The sequence below is a fragment of the Mesocricetus auratus genome, unplaced genomic scaffold, assembly GCF_017639785.1.
Source record: "Mesocricetus auratus isolate SY011 unplaced genomic scaffold, BCM_Maur_2.0 Super-Scaffold_100021, whole genome shotgun sequence".
Taxonomy (NCBI): domain Eukaryota; kingdom Metazoa; phylum Chordata; class Mammalia; order Rodentia; family Cricetidae; genus Mesocricetus; species Mesocricetus auratus.
The window spans coordinates 28,559,778-28,583,812 of NW_024429202.1; the positions used below are offsets into that span (position 1 = coordinate 28,559,778).

The following is a 24,035-nucleotide window of genomic DNA, read 5'->3' on the forward strand; positions in this document are numbered from 1 at the left end:
ACACATTTAGATTAGGTAAGAAAATCAGAGGAACCAGGCATGTATGATGTTTATAACGCTAGCACTTGGGAGGCTAAGGCAGGAAGATTGCTAGTTCAAGACCACACTGGGCCGGGCGGTGGTGGCGCACGCCTTTAATCCCAGCACTCGGGAGGCAGAGGCAGGTGGATCTCTGTGAGTTCAAGGCCAGGCTGGACTGACAGTCTCCAAAACAATACAGAGAAACCCTGTCTTGAAAAAACCAAAAAAAAAAAAAAAAAAAAAAAAAACCACACTGGGCTACAAATCAATACCTTTTCTCAACAAACTAAAGAGACAAAAATCAACCAGGCATGGGGACATATGTATCTGTAATCCCAGCACCCCCAGAGGAAAAGCAGGCCAATCTGTGAGTCTATATACTGAGACTCTATCTGAAACAAACAAATAAAACTAAACAAAACTCAATCAACTCAGAGAGTACACATAAGAGAAAAGGCTCGGGATGTGAACCACACTGAAATGATGAAAGACAACCCACCTGTCAGGTGCAGTTAACAGAAGGGACTCCAGAGAATCAAAATCACAGGTCTGCTGCCCATGTACTGAGAAAAATGACTTACATCCTTCTGGTGGAGGCTCATCAACTGCGATCTGTCAGGGAAGACAAAACAGGTAGTTCTACTCACAGACCAGACAGAAATCTATTGCTTTAATGAACACATGACTAAATGATAACCCATTACCAATAAAAGGAAAAACTGCCATCTGCTGAGCATCACTGTGGGCCAAGGTGGTAAGAGGGCTTCCAGCCAGATCTCTGCTGCTTATAATATTCAGTTTCTCCCATATCATTCCAGGTCAGTACTAGTATTGTAATCCCACAACACAAAGTTAAAACCCTCTCTATATCAGACAATTATCAAAAGATATCTAGGGGGCTGGAGAGATGGCTCAGCGGTTAAGAGCACTGCCTGTTCTTTCAGAGGTCCTGAGTTCAATTCCCAGCAACCACATGGTGGCTCACAGCAGCCTGTATTGAGATCTGGTGCCCTCTTCTGGCCTCCAGTTATACATGCAGGCAGAACACTGTACACATAATAAATAAATCTTTATTTAAAAAAAAGATATCTAGGAATCTAGGGTATACTTTCAAAAAAGCCTTAGCTCAAAATGGCAGAGGGTTTTGAAGTGCATATATGTACATGTACACATGCATGTTGATGTCAGAAGTTAACAAGGAGTGTCCTTTCAAGTTTATTCTTTGAGACAGGTTCTTTCATTGAACCTGAAGCTCACCAATCTACTTAGGATGAACAGACAATGAACTTCAGAGATCTCCCTGTTGGTTCCCTACCTCCTAGCCCTGGGATTACAAGTATAAGCTTCCATACCGAGGCATAAAGGCATTTTACCAACTGAGTCATCTAGTCAGCCCTTAAAATGTCAGCTGACCACCTAAGCTCAAGGGTGCACATGGCGGGAGATGACTGCTGCAAGCTGTCCTCTGATTCCACAGCATGCCATGGCACATGCATGTGCATATGCACACTAAATACACGAAGGCATGACAAAATGTTTAGATGCTGTGCTTGACACTTAGTGCTGAGAAATGCCAGAAAGATAGAACGGGGCCAACAGAAGGGAGGTGAGACAATATAACAAACCAGAGATGAAGGGGCAGTGATGAAACACTGGGAAGAAAAAGGCCTAAGCAGGGGGAGGGCCTAGGCCTGCCCCAGAGGATATGACAGACTTTGCAGATCCCCCATGAAGGGCCTCACCCTCCCTACAGAGTCAAGTGGGGATTGGCTGGGGGGGTTAGGGGACTTGGTGGGGCGGGGGAAGAGGGGAAGGAGAGAGAGCTGGGATTGGCATGTGAACAAGCTTGTTTCTAATTTAAATAAATATTAAATAAATAAATACTTTAAAAAAAAAAAGAAAGGAAGACCTAAACAGGTGAGTGGGTAGGAAAACAGAAAAGAGGGTGGAAGGAGAAAGGAGTAATCAAAACTAAGGAAATACATAGTAAGCCATATGGGAACCTATGAACATACAAGCTTATTTAAAAACTATGCTTTTTTAAAGAGTCAGAATGGAGAAGCCCTTCATGGAAGTCTTGGACTACCTCCCGATGAGTGACTGACCAGAGAAGCACAAAAGCCCTTCCCTCCAAACAATGTAGGCTATTGCCATTGCTCTTGGCCCCACCAGATCTTGATAGTAACATTCTATTGCTGGGGCTAGAGAGATGGCTCAGTGGTTAAGAATTCATACTGCTCTTGCAGAGGACACAAATTTAATTCCTAACACCCACATCAAATAGCTCACAACCACCTGTAACTCCAGCTCAAGGGAATCTGAAAACTCTGCCCACCACGGAAACCTACATTCATGTTACCCACACAATTTCAAATTATTTTTTAAAAACTTATTTCTAAAGATACCACATAGTTTGATCACAAGACATACATAATCAAACTGGAGCTAAGATAGAAGAAGATATCTCCCTATAGGCTAGCCTTCATATGGCTAGAATATACTATACAGGCTGCTAAAAAGAAAAGTCTTACTCCAAGGGTAATTTTGGGGGCTATAATAATGATCTGTGTGGCAAAATGTGCCTACTGGTGGTATAGATGTCATGAGTAACCAACTACTTTCTGGTCAACTAGATTTGAGGCCCGCACCATAGGCTAAGATAACCCTGGTCAAGAGCATATGGTCAGGAACCTATTATTATCCCCAGAAGAAGAGAAGGAAATTTTCTGAGGAACCTGAAGCTGCTGCTAGCTGCACAAAGAAGACAAAGAAAAAGAAAAAGCCCCAGAAAGCATCCCAGGAGGATTAGAATAGACATGCTTAGTGGGAGGGGCATACCTTAAGGTAACAGTTCCTACCCATGATATACCCCAATAAAAACACACACACACACACACACACACACAAAAAGAACCTATTACTACTTTGATTGTGTCATCAGATGGCTTTCTAGATACTTATTCATGTTTCTATCCACAGGTTAGTGGTGTGTCCAAGTCTTCACTGGAGATGCTTTTAACAGCAGTGAAATATTAGTTTCCAAAGTGCCAAGCAATTAATGTAAGAGGATGCAGCCCTAAATAGGACAGCTATTATCACCTCTCCAAAGATTGAAGAACACTGCAGAAAGAACATAAGAGCCAGAGGATGGGGAGGTGTGCAGGAAAAAGTCATCTTCTGAACATACTGCAGTTTCACTCAAACTTACTACAGCTGTGTTTATCTGCACAGTCTATACAGGGTGAAGTCCATCAAAGTGCATCATGGACAAAAACGAACCTCACCCGCCAACTCCAAGAACAGTTAAAGGTCGCTGGCAGAAGGGGTGACATTTTCTTTAATGATGTAGCAACTGTGAAGTTGCCCTGCTCCCGTAAATAACCTCCTACCTACCTGTGCTCTTTGAAGAAAATCTAATTAAGCTCAGTGAGTCACACACAAAATGAAGATATGGAATTAGCAGAGAAATTTGTTGACCAGTGTTCCACATGGAGAAGGAGGATTAAAAAAAAGACTAAATTGATTATAAATGTATGAAACTGGGACTGGAGAGAAGTCTCAGAGGTTAAGCACTTCCTCTTGCAGAGGGCCCAGTTCAATTCTCAGCACCCACATGGCAGTTCACAACCATGCATAAATTCAGTTCCAGGGGACCTGACACCCTCCTGGGACCTCTACACGAACCTGGCATAGACATGTATGTGAGTAATAAGAGTCATACACATAAAATAAATATGTCAAAAATAATGTGCAAAGATAGAATTATGCTGTTCTAACTAAAGATGAATGCAAATTAATAGGAAGCCCCTCATTTAAGTAAAAATTATATAAAATCTAAAGAAACAAGCTGAGGGGGCTGAGGGGGGATGGAGGACGGGAGGAAGAGAAAACTGGGATTGGTATGTAAACTAAGATTGTTTTTTATTTAAATAAAAATTAATTAAGAAAAGGAAGCAAGCCAGGCACAATGGCTCACATTTGTAATCTCAGTTATCAGAAAGCGGAGGCAAGATTATAGGACCAAGGACAAAGAAGTAAGCATCCTGAAAACAGACAACAGGTCTTCAGGAAGTGTAGGTAGGCCAATGGCTAGCATCAGGAAGTACCGGGCACCCACAGAAAGTGCAGAGGTGCTGAGGTGGTATGCCTGCTCAGTATCTTACACAAATCACAAGTCAAGGCTCCCTCCTAGGACAAGGCCCCACGTTAAGGAGAAACTTCTTAAAGTAGAAAACTTCAGCAGGACAGAGACAATGGAAGGAGGATGCAGCTAGAAAGATGGCTCTGGGAGTACATGCTGCTCTTGTAGAGGATCTGAGGGTGGTTCCCAGCACCAGGTGTCACATGGCTCACTCACTCACACACACACACACACACACACACACACACACACACACACACACACACACTCACACTCACACACAAACACACACAATTTAGAAATAAACCTCTTTTTTTAGATACAAGAGAACAAGCAGGAAATCACAGTAACATACTAATGTATTTCCTTAGCACTACAGAAACCCAACAGAAGAGGGAGCTATGTCAACCTCTAGCAGGTGGGAAGATTAATCACACATCAAAATGAATACAAATCTCTATGGGGCTGAGTAATGGCTCAGTGGGAAAAGCATTAGGGCCAGAGTTCAGACTCCCAGAACCCACCTAAAAAGCCACGTGGACAAAGTGGCCCACCTGCAAGCCCTGTGTGGGAGAGGTAGAGACAGGAGAGCCCCAGAACAAGCTAGGCAGTCAGACCAGCCAAAACGGCCAGCATCAAGTTCAGTAAGAAACTTGACTGATACAGACGGTTAAGTGTGAGTAAAGGAGACACACACCCACTCACGCATACAGGAGCAAAGTCTCTACTTCAAATAACATACTATTCAAAGAATTATTAAAAGGAATAAAAAGGACCAGAAATACCATCTGTATATGCCAGCACCATGTGCAAGAGACATTACTTTAGGCACAGAAATCATCTGCATCAGCCCAAATTCATTAGCCAGACCTATAATCGCAGTTTCTTGAGTGATTATGGCAAGAGGATAACAAGTTCAAGGCTAGCCTGAGCAACTCAATGAAACCCTGTCTCAAAATGAAAATTATGGGATTATGGTCACAGGAAGAAGTGGGTTTTTAGTTGTTTTTTTAACATTCCAAAAAAAATGAAAATTAAGAAGGCTGGGGATGCATCTCAGTGCTAGAGCATTTGTCTAAGATGAGCCATTAACTCAGGTTCAGTTACCATTACAAAAAGAGGAAGGAAGGAAGGAAGGAAGGAAGGAAGGAAGGAAGGAAGGAAGGAAGGAAGGAAGGAAGGAAGGGATCATATTTAATATACTATATACTAAAGGGAAAAAAGCAAATCTATCACATTTTACAATGATCTCTTGTGTATGACCACAGAAAATACAGGCAACCACAATGAAGACGATAAACCAGACATGGTGGCGGGCATCTGTTACACTATCACTTGGGTGGCTGAGACAGGACATCTAGAGTTCTAGGATGTTTTGGCTACATAACTGAACATATGTTTTTTTTTTCTTTTTTGGTTTTTACGAGACAGGGTTTCTCTGTATTGTTTGGAGGCTGTCGGTCCAGCCTGCACTCGAACTCACAGAGATCCACCTGCCTCTGCCTCCCGAGTGCTGGGATTAAAGGCGTGTGCCACCACCGCCCGGCCCATAACTGAACATATGTTTAAAAAAGAAAAAGAAAGGGAAAGAATAGAAAAACCAAAATGTGATGACACAATTCACCCATCAGTGCCCAGTATAAAAAAGAAACTGTTGAGGAAGATAGAGAAACTAGAACCCTTGTACATTGAGTGGGAAGTAAAAATGGGGCAGTCATTACACAAAACAGCTTAGCACTTCATTAAAATATTAAATACAGGGGCCTAAGAATGTAGTTCAACCACAGAGTACCTGCTTAGCATGTGCAAAGTCCTGGGTTCAATCCCAAAAACTGCCAGTAAGAGGTTAAACACAGAGTTACCAGGTGGCCACGTACATATAAAAGCAATGGAACTGAAAGTGGGAGCTCAGCCAGATGTCAGTGCTCTACAGCAGTGCTACTGATAAGAGCCAAAAGAAACAGCCCAAATGTCAGCTAAGGAAAGAATGAATAAACAAAGTGTAAAATGCACATACAAAGGAGCATTGTTCAGCAGAAAATAAAAGTGAATACCTAATACATGCTACACATGGATGAACATTAATAATTGTGCTTCATGAAGCAAAAAGGAAAGAACAAACTGTAAGACTGCACTCACATGAGGCACCCACAATGGAAGAAAAATAGAAAGCACAAAATAGAAAGCAGAATTCTGGTTGCTAGGGGCAATAGGGGAAGAAAGCAAATAAAGAGAATTAACATTCTGTAGAGTTCTGTATATAGCTTCAGCTTCACAATATGAAACAGCTCTGGAGTGCGAACATGATGGGGCACACCTGCAATTCTGGCACCAGAGACCAGGAGGCAGAAAGAGTTCAAGCTTAGCCACAGCTACACAGTCAAGCAAGTTCAAGGCCAATATCCTAGTTACTTGTCTATTTCTGTGCTGAAACACCACAACAAGGAAATTTATAAAAGAAAGTGTTTAATTAGGCTCATGGCTTCAGAAGGTTGGAACCCAAAATGGCAAAGCAAAGGCATGCTGGCAGGAACAGCTGAGGGCTCACGTCTTGATCCATAAACAGTAGGCAGAACTAACCAAAAATGGTGAGTCTTTTGAAACCTCAAAGTTCACCCCCAGTAATACACTTCTTCCAACAAAGCCACATCCCTAATCCTTCCCCAACGCTTCTACCAACTGGTGAACAAATACTCAAGCATATGAGCCTATGAGGGTCATTCTCATCCAAACAACTGCACTCAGGCTGTGCTAAAAAAGACATCCTGTCTCAACAATCAAGAGAAAGCCAGGCAATGTTGTCATATGCCTTTAATCCCAGCACTCAGGAGAAAGATGCAGGTGGATCTCTGTAAGTTCAAGGCCAGCTTGGTCTAAAGGGTAAGTTCCAGGACAGGCTCCAAAAGCTACAGAGAAAACATCTCAAAAAACAAACAAAAAAAATTGCAACTGAATTCAAGAACACCTCAAATGGATTATCCACCATAATCAAGGGAAACAGTACCATTCACTATTGCTTCACCAAAAAAAAAAAAAAGAAAGGAAGAAAGAAAGAAAAGGAGGGAGGGAGGGAGGGAGGGAGGGGAGGGAGGGTAAAAGAAAAAGAAGACAAGACACCATCAAATCAGAGCAAGGTGGCAGCCTACAGAATGGGGAAAAATCTTTACCTAGTATATATCTGCTAAAGGGTAGTATCTAGACTGTATAAAGGTCTAAAAAAATCTGACATCAAGAAAACAATAACCCAATTTAAAAATGGGGCATAAAGCCAGCAAAGTGGTGTAAACCTTTAATCCCAGCACTCAGGAGGTAGAGGCAGGTGGATTTCTGTGAGTTCAAGGCCAAGCTGGTCTACACTATAAGTTTCAGGAAGCCTGAGCCACATAATGAGACCCTGTCTCGGGAAAAAAAAAGATGAAACACCTATGTCCAAGAAACTCCTTAAAAATATTCAGCATCCTCAGTTATCAGGTTAAATACAAATAAAACCACTGGCTATACCATTCAGACTCCAAGGCAGGTCCCATGCCCAGGAATAATGGGTCAGCATAAAGCAAACGCAACAGTTTTTTATTGGCTTTTTGTTTTGTTTTGATATTTTGTCATAACTGATTTCTCTTTTATAGTTTAATTTTCTATTTTTTTGTGCAGTGGGTAAGTTGTTTTTCCTTTTTGTTTGTTTATTTGCTTTTCAGAGAGAGAGAGAAAACAAAGCTAGGTGAGTAGGGAACTTGGAGGATCTGGGAGGAACTAAAGAGTGGCAAGAATATGATCAATTATAGAAAAAAAATTAAGAATTAGAAAGAAACAGGGGAAGGAAGAAGAAAGGAAAGGAGGGAGAGTCTGAGGAAAGGAGGAAAAGAAAAAGAAAAGCAAACAGACATTTGAGTCCCCTAGTGAGTGACTAGAACATTACCTGTAGGCTTGCCTAAGGAAGGAAATGCAATTCTGATTGAGCCCTAGCCCATGCTACCTGTTTATAGGAAATAGGAAGTAGAGGAATAAGCTAAACTACACCATAAATTATGATCAGCAAAACTGAGTGCATGAAAAGTATGACAAGGTCCACGGGATACAACAGAAAAAGAAAAGAGGAGCTCAGGATGCCAGTACACACCTACAATCCCAACACTTGGGAGGCTAGAGTAGGGGGATCGAGAATTCAAAGGTAGCCTGTACTACAAAGAATAAACACATAACAATCAAGAGACACTCTCCCAAAGTTTTAAATTTTTCTAATTTTCTAAAACAGGACAAGATTAAATTCTATTGGGTATAGATGCATTCTTGGGCAATAAAACACCTTAAAAGCAAAACTACATGAGATGATTCTGGCAGGAAGTGGCAACATGGCTTCTTTGGGAAGACAAAAAGCAGCCATGACAGAGACAGCACATGGAGGACTTCAAAGGTAGCAAGTGAAAAATCACTAGCTGGGCGGTGGTGGTGCAAGCCTTTAATCCCAGCACTCTGGAGGCAGAGGCAGGTGATTCTCTGTTAGTTCCAGACCAGCCTGGTCTACAAAGAGCTAGTTCCAGGACAGCCTCCAAAGCCACAGAAAAACCCTGTCTGAGATTTTTAAAAAAAAAGGCAAAAGGAAAATCACTTCTTAGCCTGGTGAAAGTTACAAAGGTGCGCTCCCTTCACAGTAATCCATCGTGTAATTCCTCTGTAGTGAGCAGTTTTCTGTATCTGTTTTGTTTTACAACACAGATGGTTTTAAAATTAACATTTCTTGCATACAAACCTCTAGTTGGTATAAACACATGACTCTCCCTGCAGTGATATTCTGAAGCCTTCCTGATGTTGCTATGTTCCTCTCTTTCTTTCCCCTTTTCATTTATCCACAGAAGATCCCAGATCACTTTACTAAAACATTTCTCTAATGCTAGACGTTTTGGACTACATTCCCCAGTGTTGCCTGACACTTCTGTCTCTTGTATCTTCTACTTTTTAAGATTGTGACCAGACTCAGGTTCACTGGTTTAGCAAGATTATATCTTCCAGACTGTGTTGCATAATAGCATCCAGCTGTCACTTTCCCTGTGACAACATTCTTTTCATTTCTCACTTGAAAAATAGTGTAAACCATTCCTTAAAATTTTTCAAATCCAGCTAGACAGTGGTGGTGCACGCATTTAATCCCAGCACTCAGAAGGCAGAAGCATGGAGATCTCTGTGAGTTCAAGATCAACCTGGTCCACAGAGCAAGTTCCAGGACAGTTAGGGCTACACAGAGAAACCCTGTCTCAAAAAAACAAAACAGATAGATGGATAGATAGATAGATAGATAGATAGATAGATAGATAGATAGATAGATAGATAGACAGACAGACAGACAGACAGACAGACAGACAGACAGACAGACAGACAATGTTGAAGCCCAATCCAACCCCGATGCAAAAAAAATGAAAATGTATATGTAAGCAGATATGGTCCAGTGGTAGAATTTATTTATTTGCCTAGCACATCCAAGATCCTGTGTTCCATCCCCAAAATCAGCGACAGTGGAAACATCTTTAATTTAAAGACTTTAATGTTTTAAAAACATTGATTTTGTTCATTATTTAAAAATAAATCATAAATCCCAGAAAATATCAGACAAAGAAAGTGGTAACTACAAGTCAATCCCAAAAGAACTACAATCAACTGAATCACATGTCACAGCCCCTACAAAATGCTGTCTTTTAGACACAATAATGTTTTGTTACCTGCTGGAAGGCTTGAATTGAGGCGGAGTAGGAACGGAGAGAGAGACAAAATTTCAGGAAATTCTGCTGCAAAGGTGACAGAAACTGAAACGCAGCTTCCAATATGGCATTGTAATAGGAATGATCAGAATCTGTCAAAGAAGCACATTGACCAGACAGTAGGTAACCGAACAAGACAGTTCATAACACAAAACAAACACAGATGATCAACTGTTCCCATCTTGAACTTCTTTCTGTCAAGTGACTAAACTTACCAGAGGTCCACAATACAGATGGACACTTCTGTCCTTCCTCTAAAGAATTCCGCTTGCCTAGATTGCTACTTTCCTATTCACCGCGACAACTTACTCCTGGAAGAATTCGGCTATGAAGTCACTCACTCAGGAAAGACTTCATCTCTACGCCGTGCTTCCCGGAGCCAGTTACATCACTGCCTGGATCGGAGACTGTCTGTCTACCACATCATTTACTGAAGTACTTACTTACTGACTTTGGACGCTACAAAGAGAGGCAAAAATGTATATCTTTGTACTCTCAGAACCTAGATTGTGCTCTCTACTCAAATAACTAAAAGAGTAAAACATAAGCAGTGCAACAAGATATAATAGGACACTGATAGTATCATAAAAAGTGATGATAAGCATTTAAACAAAAAAGCTAGGCAAAATTATTTAGAAGGAAAAGACATCTGTGTGCTAGTATAAGTCCTCTAATAAATGAAAAGCAAAAGTACAAAACTTGTTACATAGCAAGTAGTCGTTTTTGCCAAAGACTGTGTTACAAATGTGTGTGCATATGTGTGTGTGTTATTAAAAAAAAAAAGCCACTATGGAAAAAATGTTAAATGGCTTTTAAAAGCAAGCAAACAAATACAAGGAACAGAGACAAGGAAGAGTACCCACCATTTTTTTTAAGCTTTGACTGTAGTATGGTCAAAGTTTCAATATGAAAAATATTAACTCTGGCATGGGTAAGTGTGGTACACACTCATGTATATATGTGAACACATTTGTGTCAAGAGATATGAACATGCATATATGTGTGGGCAGATCCAAAATTTATACCAAGCATCTTCCTCGATCTCTCTACTCAATGTTGAGGCAAGCTCTCTCACTGAGCCTGGAGCTTGCTTGCCAACTGCAGCTAGTCTACCAGTCTGCTCGATCCAGGGATCCCTTACTCTGCTTGAGTGCTAAGATGACAGTGGCTATCACACGGTTCTGGGATCTGAACACTGGTCCTCCTGCCTGCACATTAGGTGTTTCATCCACTGACTTATTTCCCTAGTCCCAGTATTTACATTTTTTAAAAGCAGGATATAAAAGGTTCCATATCACATTAGCATCATCTTACATAAAAAAGAAAACAGAAACTCCTCAAATGATCTCAGAAATTAATGTCAATCTTTAGATGGCAGAACTATGAATAATAAAATATTTAACATACTTTTATAATCACTTCCTTGTAACATTAACCAAGAATATGTATCATTTATATTGTAATTACATTTTAAACATTAAGACTTGAGGTTTTATTTAAAAATTACATTGATAAATTTATTACATGAAATCATAAAATACTTTAAGATTTATTTTATTATTTCTGATTATGTGTTTGCCTGTGTGTTGGTACCTACATATGACCACCCTCAGATCCCCTTGAAGCTGGAGTTATAGGCAGTCGTGAACTACTGCATATGGGAGCTGGGAATTGAACTTGGGTCATCTGAAAAGCATATGCACTCTTAACCACTGAGCCATGTCTCCAGCTGTGTGAAATCATCTGTTATGCACAATCTATTCCACGATAACTTATATGACAAAACTTATAGATGCTTGCCCAAAATCTGTATGCATTTCCATCACAAGATTGAGATGGAGCCAGGCGTTGGTGGCGCACGCCTTTAATCCCAGCACTCGGGAGGCAGAGGCAGGCGAATCTCTGTGAGTTTGAGACCAGCCTGGTCTACAAGAGCTAGTTCCAGGTCAGCCTCCAAAGCCACAGAGAAACCCTGTCTCGAAAAACCAAAAAGATTGAGATGACTATTAAAATGCTATTTTAACAAGTATTCAAAAGTAACCCATTATATTTAACTTAACAATAGTCAGTGTCCAACCATTTCTATGCGAGTAAGAACTAACACTTGTCTAAGCTTAATGTTCAAGATTTTAAGGACAGTCATATGTCACTAGGAGAGGATATGTTCAGAGCAATACACTAATATTAATAAACTACGCTTATACAAATTATGACAACTAAGGTCACAGGGTGGCATCTTATGGCACCACTCTCATGTATGTGGTTCACCCTTGACCAGAACACCGGGTAGCTCATCACTATACTCCTCTATTAGCATCTCTGACTAGCAATATCTACAGCCTATATTACATCTTTTATGTTAGAACATGTTCAAGAAAGTACACCATCCATAAGCTAAAACTGAGCGATACAAGATGCATCTTAATTTAACATTTTGACACTCAAGTATTCAGTGGCCAGCAGGCATAATGGAAAACATACTAGATGGCACTAACTTAATAATAACACATGTAACACAGATAGATCAGTTGTGCAATCAGTTCATAATAAAAGGAAGAAGAATCAATCAGACAGATAAAGTAAATGCTAAATGATCTAAAATAAAATGTACTTCCACTAAGTAGTCCCAAAGCACATTAACAAAAGAGCACAACAGAGCAAAAGCAACGAGAAGAAAGGCATTATTTGCAGTCAAAATTACAAACTACACACACACACAAATAATGATTTATGGCTACACACAGTAGTGTCTACCAACAGCCCCAATTATTCAAGAAGTTGAAGCAGTAGGACTGTGTAATCAGCCTAGTCACAAAGCAAGATCACATCTGTTGAAAAATAAAAAATAAAAATGCACTGGTCTAAGTCAGTAGGGGTTTGGGAATAGCTCAGTTGCATAGCATAGGTTTCCCACGCACTGGGTTCAATCTTCCTACAATGACAACTCTAGTCATTACAGAAAATCGTATTTTCTATTGACTGCCATGTTACATACACTATACAAAGGACACCATTTTATTTTAATATTTTCCCAGACCACAGAGTCAAACAAATATTTGCTTCAATTTTACCGTGATGATCTGATGATCCAATATTTTGACTGGCTTCTACAAAACTCCAAAATTTCTCTTGACTGTCTTCTGCTAAGAACTCACTGGAAGAAAAGTGGGAGATATCAGCAATGAGACAATAAAATCTTCCATCAAAGGTTATATTACTAGGGAGAATAAAAGGGGATTTACATTTCCAAATGTCTGTAGTTTGGCTTTTAATTTATTTATATATATATACATATATACACAAACATATACATACCTTTATGTATAATATATATTTTCTTAATGAAAAGCTTTATTGTTTCATATTTGCTATTAATAACAGCTTAATAACTTGTTCACTCAATAGCTATTTCTTGAGAAACATAGAACAATAAAAATGCTACAGTAATAGGGAAGCCCCAATATACAAATGACTCATGAAACCCATTAGCAGAACTCATCAGCAGGGAAAGCAGAACTAAGAACTGGCCATTCTAGCAATAGTTCGGCCCATATTTTTCTGAAAAATCTTACAAAGATCAAACATGTTTAGCTTAAGGTTCTCCCACAGTAAACATGAACCCTAAAAATTTTCTTGAAGAAAGCAATATCTTTAATATCTAAAACACCAAATTTTCAAGGTAATCATTTTTAGCTTAAAATTAGCACACATCTAACAAAATCAAATCTAAGAACTATCATATCATCTCCTTTATCTTTACACTATTTTCCTAAAATAATGGTCTTCATGAATTTCCTCTCACCTGAGTCTAAAGATCCTCAAATAAAGCACATTTAATAGCCAAATGAATGATGCATGTGAACTGGTGATCGTCACTTGAAGCTGAGTGCTAATGTGGTGGTTATCTCTGACTGTCTTAAAGCAAACTACAGCTCTAGATCTCAGCTTACCTAGCTAAAATAAGAAACAATTCCTGGTAATACACAGCTTCTCTAAAAATGGGTTTCAAAAATCACCCACTATTATTAATGTATTAGATTTAGTGCTTCCATGAGTCTTATTTTTCTAGGCTGTCTAGCAACTGATATAAACACTAGATTCATCTTAGAATAGCTTACACTCTAAGAAGACAGGTACTAAGATGTCATGTTATGCAAATGAACATCAATTCACGAACTAAGGGGAAAATGACATACTCACCAATGGTAGACAAAAACAAGGATTCACTCAGGCTAAATATACTTTTCATATAATCAGACAATTTTCTTGAAACATATTTTTCATACTACTTCAGAAATCTATGATTGTAGTAGTCTTAAGAAAACAGGAGCCGGGTGTTGGTGGCACAAGGGAGGCAGAGGCACAAAGATCTCTGTGAGTTCGAGACCAGCCTAGTCTACAAGAGCTACTTCCAGGACAGCCTCCAATAGCCACAGAGAAATCTTGCCTCAAAAAAAAAAACAAACAAAAAACCAAAAACAAGAAAACAACTAAATCCACTGAAATAATCAGGCAGAAAAGAGAATAGGAGACATTATTACAAGGAATGATGCTATCTTTTGTGTAGTATAATTAACTTTGCTGTTTAGCTGCTGTTATGCTTCTTGGCTTTGAATGCCAGTGAGTAAAAGTATCTGTGGATTTGCTGTAAAACATTTCAGATGGGGAAGAAGATGGTACTAGTTACTGCACTCACACTGGTTTTTCCCCTCTTTGATGCTGGGTGTGTAAAACTTAGGGCCTCCAACAACAGAGAAGCACCTACTTACAGAGCCACATCCATCACCAATCATTGTTAAAATGGGTCATGTGTACAGAAGAACACATACCATTTCTTTATTGATAAATACTTTTAAAACGTCATAATACAAAGTTCTTCATCTACAGAAAACAAAGAAAAAAACCTAAGCCTTAAAACCACCTAAATGTATACCAGATAGTAAAAATGTGGCAACCACATTCTACATTTCCATTGTTACTGTGGATATGAGCTAAGTCTTACACAGGACTAGACGAGTAAGGAAGGAATACTTAAGTGGTCTGTTCTCTGATGATGCACTTGGCATACTCAAGTGCCTCACAGTCACCCTCGATTACAACAACTTTCCAAATAAGGAAGCTGCTATGAGCTTGCTAAAGTTTTCATCTGTGAAAAAAATAAAAAGGAAGCTAGCTGGGCTTGGTGGCTCATGCCTATAATCCCATAATTATTATTGGGAAACAGAGACAGGAGGATCACAAGTCTGAGGTTAACTTAGTCTCTACATAGCAAGACTTTGTGTGTGTCTCTTGAGAGTATATGTGTTTCTCCATGAATCTGTAAATCTGGTGGTAATACTGTTTTCTGAGTCTAGTAGTGAATACAATTTAAGTGATCTAATTTAACTTTATCATTCTATATCCCTTGGCCATTTTAATATCTATTTCTTTGTTTTGTTTTATTTTGTTTTTTGACATAGAGTTTCTCTGTATAGCTTTGGAGCCTGTCCTGGAACTCGCTCTGTAGACCAGGCTGCCCTCGAACTCAGAGATCCTCCCGCGTCTGCCTCCCAAGTGCTAGGCTAGGATTAAGGGCATGTGCCACCACGGCCCCGGCTTTAGTAACTATAGCTGCTCAAAACATCAAGAGTTTTACTTCAGTTAAATATATATCACTTCATGAGCAATCACAGAGCTAAAAATCCCTTCATAATCATCAGGCACAATCTAAAAATATACACAGGAATGTTTTTAGTCCCTTCGGGCTAGATGAAAGGAAAACAAGGTCTGTAACAGCTACATGCCCTGGTGCATAGAGCACAGAGACAGTGTGGATCATCATAGACAGGAGGAGGAATGGTGGCCTCAGTTAGCTCTAGGGCAGTGGTTCTCAACATTTCTGATGCTGTGACCCTTTAATACAGTTCTTCATTTTGTGGTGACCCCAACTGTAAAATGATTTGCACTGCTACAATTTTGTTACTGTTATGAATCGTAATGTAAATATCTGTTTTCCAATGTGAAAGGGTCACTCGACCCACAGGTTGAGAACCACTGCTCTAGAGGTAACTGCAGAATGATACAAATACAAATACACAAGGCTTCTTTTGGAGTTGCCTGCAAGGCCCATCACCTTGACTACCTGTTTACAAACACCTACTGGAGAAGAGGCCTAAAAGTAACTATGCAAATGGCAAATTGCCAGAGACACCATGAAATGGCGAGATGTTCGTGATGAAGAAGTTGATGACCAAAATATCATAGCCTACATACATTGTGATAAAAGAAACTGGACAAAATTTGAGTAATTAGAGCTGATAGTATTAGACATGGTTTCTCAACTCCATGGTATATACCATAAAAACCTTCCAGGAGCTAGAGATGCAGAGTACTTGTCTAGCATGCATAAAATCCTGGGTTCATTATCCCTAATATCACATAAACCAGACATGATATCACATGACTATAATCCCAATGCTAAGTAGGTGGAAGATCAGAAGAAGTTCAAGGTCATCCTTGGCTACATAGTAAATTTGAGGCAAGTCTGGGATACATGAGACCCTGTCTTTAAAGCAAAACAACAGAAAAACAAGGATCATTAAAAAAATCATTTATTGCATATTTTATCAATTTGTCTTAATTATTTTATAAAATTAAAATACAGCCTGATTGCTTATTTGTGACAGAAAATCGCTACGTATCCCAGTCTGGCCTCAAACACTCAGTTCTCCTACTTTAACCTCTCCATATACTGGAGGTGGGGGCAGCATTGAGGACTGAACTAGGGCTTCACACTTGGTCAGGCAGGCAGGCAAGCATTCTACCACTAAGTTATCCTCTCCCTCTTTTATGGCTACTGCTGCTGGATGACAACATTTCCAGAGAGTGTCTGGACAACTTACCCATTTCCAGCTTAAGATAACTCTTTTTTATCATTGTCTCATGTATCCCAGGCTGATTCTGAATTCTCTATATACCAAAGGATGACCCTGAACTCCTGATCCCCCTGCCTCAACCTCTCAAATGCTGGAATTACAGGCATGTGCTCTTCACCCTATCCAGTTTATGTCATGCCAAGGACCAATATAGTTACACAAAGGAATACTATGTGGTACCAAAAAAACAAAAAAAACCTTTATATACACACACATATATATATATATATGTTGATATAAATTAGTAAGATCTGACTTACTACAAAAGTAAAATAAAAATAATAATAATAATAACAACCTCCAAATTTAAGATAGTACCCAGATTTGGGAGACTACAATGAAGAACAGGACTAGACCTGTGGCTTCTTCAGCTCCCTCCTCCTCCACCCCCATTCGCTTACCTAGGGTGTTGTTCTTATAAGCAATGCTCCTAAACCTGCCTATGGGTCAGTCCTGTGCAGCTGGCAGACAGAGTCTGCATTCTCAGAGTCCTTACACTGTACAGAACACAGTGGGTGTTGTAAGGGACACTTAACACGTGCAAATGAAAAGTGTAAGCTCACTACTGAGTATTCATTTACTACCAGACCCTAAGTTTATAATATTCCATTATACGGAAGAGAATATCTCCTCACCTGGCTTCCAATAGCAGTGGAGCAGAAAACCACTTTGTGGTAAGAGAGGTGGTAATGGCTTTTGAATTGGCCTCTACCAAGGAAAACAGGCACAGTGAAGCCAGCGCAATCAGAAGTCTCATGTTGTAACACAGCCCTAGAAGGGAAAAGAAGGGAAGGGAATGTTAAAACTTCACACGGAAGCACAAGACAACATTAACACTCGGGGACACAAAGTAACAGTGAAGGTAGGAAACAAAATGCTTCTGAAATAAACAGCACTTAACACCTTGATGGCCCAAAAGACAGAGCTGAGTTCCCGGGACAAGGAAAGCAGAGAGCTAAAGCTGGCTACAGTCTTCCCTTCCTGAAGAGTGAAACCACAGGGGTCACACAGCAGGCAGGCTGCATGCAACTTCACAAAGTATGAGGGAGAGAAAGCTAAGGCAGATGAAATACAAATGACTAGTAGTGCTATAGCCTGAATCCTAATCCTCAAAGGGGGGTGGGGGCTGTATGTTACAGTCATAACCTCTCTCTCTCAGAATGACTTGGAGACAGTCTTTACGAGGTGGTACAATTTTGGTCATTAGAATAGTCATTAGTACAGTAATCCAGTATTGCTAGTGTTAAGAAAGGGAGAGAATGGACAGACCCACAGAGAGTACTGATGGAGAGAGAAGAAAACACTGGAACTCTACTGCAAGTCAAGGGGTCTGATACTACTAAAGACTGAAACAGGCAAGTTAAAGTCCCCCCACCTCACCCGAGGACTTGTAGCCTACAACCTGGAAGACAATGAATCTGCTGTCAGAAGCCACCCACTTTATGGCCCTTCATTTTATTAGCTCTCGGGAATAATGTAGTGAGTTTCAAATGTAATAAACTCAAAGACCGATCTGCAATGGTAAAGACTCCAGTAGTGTCTCATGCCACACTCTCCCATGTACAAAGTAGGGAACCCAAGTTCCTAGGAAGCAGCAGAGCCTCTGGCTCCCACCAGCAGCATCTCCAAGCAAACTGACATTCTTAGAGACAGCATCCAGACCACTGTAGAGAACCTCTTCATTTCTTTATTGACCTCAGTTTTCATGCTAGAAACCTACCAACAGAACTTCCTTAATCAGACACACACAACCTCCCCCAAGCTAAACAGAGGCCAGCATCCTCAGTCTAGAACTGTGGCTCAATGGTAGAACACTTTCCTAGCACAGCATGATGCCCATTCCAACACAGTGCCACAAAAAGAAAAGTAAAAACCAGGCCAGGAACCAGGCGATGGTAGCACAAGCCTTTAATCCCAGTGCTTGGGAGGCAGAGGCAGGTGGATCTCTGTGAGTTCGAGCCCACATTGATCTACAGAGTGAGTTCAAGGACAGCCAGGGCTACATAATGAAACCCTGTCTTGAAAACAAATAAGGTAATTAAATAGAGTAACTAATGAAGACTTTTTTATATATGTGTTCATTTTTATTTCTAAGACTATTTTTATTTTTTAGGTGTACTGGTATTTTATCTGCCTGTCTGTATGTGTATCATTTGTCCTGGTGCCTGAAGAGGTCAGAAAAGGGTGTCAGATCCCCAGAACTGAAGTTATAGACAGTTGTGAGATACCATGTGGGTGCTGGGAATTGAATCTGGGTCTTCTGGAAGAGCAGCCAGTGCTCTTAACCACTGAGCCATCTCTCCAACCCACTGAAGAAGAGTCTCATGAGTGACCTCAGGCCTCCACTACCAGTAAATGCACCTCCAAAACACACTCAAGAAAAAGCAAAATAGAAAAAAGACAAGATTATATGAAGAATAAAAGTGAGAGGCTAGCAGGACAGTGGTGGCACATGCCTTTAATTCCAGCACTCAGGAGGCAGAGGCACAAGGATCTCTGTGAGTTCGAGACCAGCCTGGTCTACCTACAGGGGCTAATTCCAGGACAGCCTACAAAGCCACAGAGAAACCCTGTCTCGAAAAACAAAAACAAAAACAACGACAACAACAAAAGTGAGAGGATACATACCCAGAGGTATTCTTGCAATATTTTTAATATATTTTAAAGATTTATGAATTTATGTACACCATGTGGGTACAGGTGCCCACCTAGACCAGAGAACATTGGATCTCCTGGAACTACAGTTACAGGGGGTTATAAGCTGTCTGTTGTGGGTGCAGAGAGCAGAACTCGGGTCACCTGCTAGAAAAGTAAATAGTCTTAACTGCTGCCGTCATCTCTCCTGCCCTAGCTTGCAATAGTTTTTCAGAGAAAGTATACATCCTTGAGAAGCATAGCACCACTGGAAATGGGAACAAGATGAAAGTTATACATCAAAGAGTAGCTTTGCCAAGCTGACTTCACACTAGACCTCCTAAATGATACCAGAGAGATTTGTCCAGAGAAACAAACAGGTAAGAATTTCACTGAAGCACTCTTTTGTTTGAAGATGCTGTCACTTTATAAGCTCCATTGTCATTCTGGACCTCGTGGTCCTTATGTGCTGCTTGTAAAGATGAATACTCCGAGTGGCAGCACGGAAGGAGCAACACCTGCAGTGTGACAGTCAAGCAGCAAGCACTGTAGCCAGCTCCAGACCGAGTCTGTTACCGGCCATCTGTGAGCTCCCAGGGCATTTAAACTACAGCCTGCTCACTGATCAGCAGTAAAATATAAAAGCTGTAAGTAACAGCTGTGCATGCCAGTGTTTTCACTGTCTTTCTCTGTCAAGACAGGTTCTCGTTATGACCCATGCTGGCCACTAACTTGCTACGGCGCTGAGGATGACCTTGAATTCCAAGTCCTACTGCCTCTACCACCCTCCCAAGTCCTGGAACTACAGGAGCACACCACCACAGACCTAGCTGCTTCATCATTTTTAAACTAAAGGAGAGTTAACAAACTCTTAAAAAGAAAAAAAAAAATCTGCTAGTCTACAGACTGAACTTCAGCATGTTCAATAGTAGCAAAGAAAAATAAGAGGACACATCCAAGCTAAGTGAGAAGAAATTATACCTAATTTATACCTAACAACCGTTTGCTGTGGATCACATAAATTTGCTTTCAACTCCAAGTAGTTACTAGACATCTGAATGCAAATGATTAGATCCCTGCAAAAAGGTTCTAACTTAAATTTCTCCATAGTTCCATTCCCTTCTAGTTAAATGTGCACTAAAATACCCTGCTACTATAGAAAGCATTGTTTCCATCCTTTAATAAAGTGTTAGGCCAGGGAGATGGCTCAGTGGATAAAGGCACTCGCTACACAAGCTTGATGATCTAAGTCCAACCCCCAGACTCACAATGTCCTCTGATCTCCACGCGCACGCCATGACATACACACAGCAATTCTAACTCTCTCTCTCCCTCTCCAACTCTAACTCATTCTCACTCTCTCTCTCAAGAGGAAGTTACTAGCAAGATGGCTCAGTGGGTAAAGGCTCTTGTCATGCAAGCTTGGTGACCTGAGTTTGATCCCTAAAACCCACACAGAGGTGGGGAGAGAACCACTCCACAAAGTTGCCCTGCACACACAGAACCAAAATTACGTAAATATACATATTTGTTTCAATTTAAAAAGGAAAAGTTTCAGCTAAGTTTACCAAGAGCAAAGCAAGCCAAGTGGAAAGGTTACAATCTGTTCCAGTTTGGTACAGTTAACTAGCTCTTTAAAATGGCTTCAAGCAAGCCCGGTGATGGCTGGCCACGCCTCTAGTCCCAAGGCTAGTCTGGGATAAGTGAGATCCTCATCTCCAAGGTGGGGGGAGCAAACAAAAATATGTCTTCATGCGTTTGCCAATGCACAAGATACTTCTAGGAAAGAAAGAACTTTATATTAAAATAGACTTGCAAGTGCACAGATGTTTCCAAGGCACAGTTGGGGTTAGAGCCCAAGTCTCAGGACGAGCAAAAACACGCTCCTTCTCCAACCAGGCAACAAAAACGCAGATCAAGAGCGAGTGCCGTCAAGCCAAGCAACGAGAAGAGCTCAGGTCCATAATGTATTGGAGATGCACGCATATCTTCTGCTGGCAGGTCACAGGCTACAAGCGAAGAGGATCGTCCAATTATATTCCAAGAGATCTTATCACTCACAGAAAACGACAACCAAGATGCATCACCCGATTTCATTTAGGAAAAACGGAAACCTATAAAAAATCACCAACTCGTTCTCCAGAGTCACGCCAAGTGCTGGCTCTCCAGCTACTTAGGGTCAGGCTTGGTCTAAATTCCCGGGGGCACTTCCTCCTCCTACAAACCCAGCCAGGACTGCAGGACAGAGCCCACCGCCACTCGCACAGAGAAGACCGCTGGGGACAACTTGAGGCGCTCGCAAAGAGAACACTGGAGGAGAAACCGCATCGGGAGAGACGAGGAAGCCCAAGGTGACTTGGACTCACGGTCGCCTCCCTCTCTGGCCCCTCTCCGGTTTCCGAGGCCTCCCCACGCCACCAGAGGTACCTGTCACCCAACGCGCAGCCGAGGCACCCGCGGCGTTCGCATCCCCCCGGCTGCCCATGCCCGGGCCGCGCTTCGTCCACTCTGGTGCTAGCAACGACGCCCGGGCAGGGCGGGACAGCGACGACCGCGGTGGAGCCTGCGCCAGTGAGAAACCGACACGCGCCTTTCCCGCCGCGGCTCACAAGCCGGTTTCTCAAAGCAGTCACCCAGTTGCCAGCCACCCCTGCACTTCCGCTTCCTAGAGGCGAAGGCAGGACAACTTCCGGCTATAGAGTGCAGACTGGTGATTGCCAGAGCGTCCTGCGGCCACCATATTGCCGGCCGTTTCGCTCCTCCTTCCGGCCCCTCCCCTCTCTGGGTCGATCGGGTGAGCAGTTCAGACTGTCCTGTAAGGTCCTGGGAAAAGCCGGGTCAACACTGCTGAGCTCCAGGGTTTCGCCCAAAGGTGCTGGCCGATACTTATTTTAACCTTTGTTTTCCAGATTTTTATCATTTATTGCCCTTAGTTAAATAAATGTGCAGCGGATCTCTGAGTTCAAGGCCAGCCAGGACTACATAGAGAGACCCTGTCTCACAAAAAAAAAGTTAATTTGTTTCATAGTATGTGATGTTAGTTAATGCAGAAACACATAATTGTTCAGAGTGCTGAGAATAAGTGATTGTTGGCTTCTCAGCCCAGAATGAAGCATCTGTATCGTCACCTCCCAAGTTCCAAGATAGCAGAAAAACAAGTACGTGCTCCTGCTGCCTAGCTGGAACACCCAATCTCAGTCCCCAGAATGCACAAAAAACTCAGCATGGGGAGATGACTCGATGGATAAAGTGGCTGCTGCCCAAGTATGAAGACTATAGAGTTCAAATCCCCAGAACCCTCATAAAAGGTCTAGCATTAGCTGCCCATCATCCTAGCTCTCAGGAAGCAGAGACTATTGCCCTGGAGAGGTGGCTAGCTAGACTAGCCAGAACTGCTGCGCTCCAGGTTCTCAAGAATCCTAGCTTGCTAGGGTGGTGGTGGTGGTGCACGCCTTTAATCCCAGCACTCAGGAGGCAGAGGCAGGTGGATATCTGTGAGTTCGAGGCCAGCCTGGCCTACAAAACAAGTTCCAGGACAGCTAGGACTATTACACAGAGAAACCCTTTCTTGAAAAATAAATTAATTAATTAAAAAAAAGAATCCTACCTCAATAAATAGGGAATGGTTGGGGAGAATACTCAAGTTACTCAGTGTTGATTGATTGTGCGTGCGTGCGTGCGTGCGTGCGTGTGTGTGTGTGTGTGTGTGTGTGTGTGTGTGCATGTGTGTGGGTCATGTGTGTTTGAAATCTAGTGCTTCCAGTATGCACATTTCAACTCTGTGATCTAGGGCTCAGTGCTCAATAGTCAGACTCTGCTAACTGCTACCTTGCTGTTTTTCATCACCAGTAGCAGCAATAATAAACAGAGCTCTCTGTGTATCTGATTCCTTGAACACTCAGGACCACCCCAGTAATTTTCCACACCTCAGATTGCCATGTCCCTTTACCCACAGTCACTCATATTATTCTTCCCAGCCTCTGTTAACACTTTCTCTTCAAAGGACATTTCCTGACCACAGCATTCAGAGTCCAACCCCCCAGCCATAACCTCTCTCCTTCATCTACCTGGTTCCTCCCCATCCCTGTATACTTACAGAGAATCCCAGCACTCATTAGACCCCAGCCCCAGGACAGTGCTCAACTAGCATCCATTGAACAATTATAACCACAACTCCCCGCTCTGACTGTGGGGACACACTCTGCCATGGTATCCTCCTGCTGCTGCTCTCCCCTGGTTGGCCTGTAGACAAAGGACATATCTTGATAATGGCTCTTGAGCTACTGGGAAAAAAAACAACAACATTGAATCCCAGGCCCAGAAAGTCTGTTTCTCATGCAAAAAGCTCAGACCTCAGCTGACTGTGTGCACCTTTTCTCCTAAGAGTGGGTCTAAGAGTTGTGAGACTCAGGACTGGAGATGTAGCTCAGTGGGTAGAAGGCTTGCCTAGCACACAGGAAACCATGAGTTTGATACCCAGCGCCACAAAAACTGTTTGTGGTGGCATGTACCCATAATCATAGCATTTGGGAGGTAGAAGCTGGAAGATCAGAAGTTCAGGGTCCTCTTCAGCCA

The 24,035-nt window shown here is 41.6% G+C and overlaps 1 protein-coding gene across 2 annotated transcripts in view; it reads right to left on the reverse strand.

Moving 5' to 3' along the window:
- Window positions 1-22,100, reverse strand: part of Uggt1 (UDP-glucose glycoprotein glucosyltransferase 1) — a 122,702-nt gene extending 100,602 nt beyond the window's left edge. For both annotated transcript variants that reach the window (XM_040729666.1, XM_040729665.1), the window contains exons 1-5: window positions 21,888-22,100; window positions 17,462-17,597; window positions 12,984-13,066; window positions 9,874-10,004; window positions 521-633 (exon numbers count right to left, since the gene is read on the reverse strand). In XM_040729666.1, the coding sequence (XP_040585600.1) occupies window positions 521-633; window positions 9,874-10,004; window positions 12,984-13,066; window positions 17,462-17,597; window positions 21,888-21,945 (521 nt within the window). In that variant the 5' untranslated portion in view covers window positions 21,946-22,100. The remainder of the gene's footprint in view (window positions 1-520; window positions 634-9,873; window positions 10,005-12,983; window positions 13,067-17,461; window positions 17,598-21,887) is intronic.
- Between the last annotated feature and the right edge of the window lie 1,935 nt (window positions 22,101-24,035).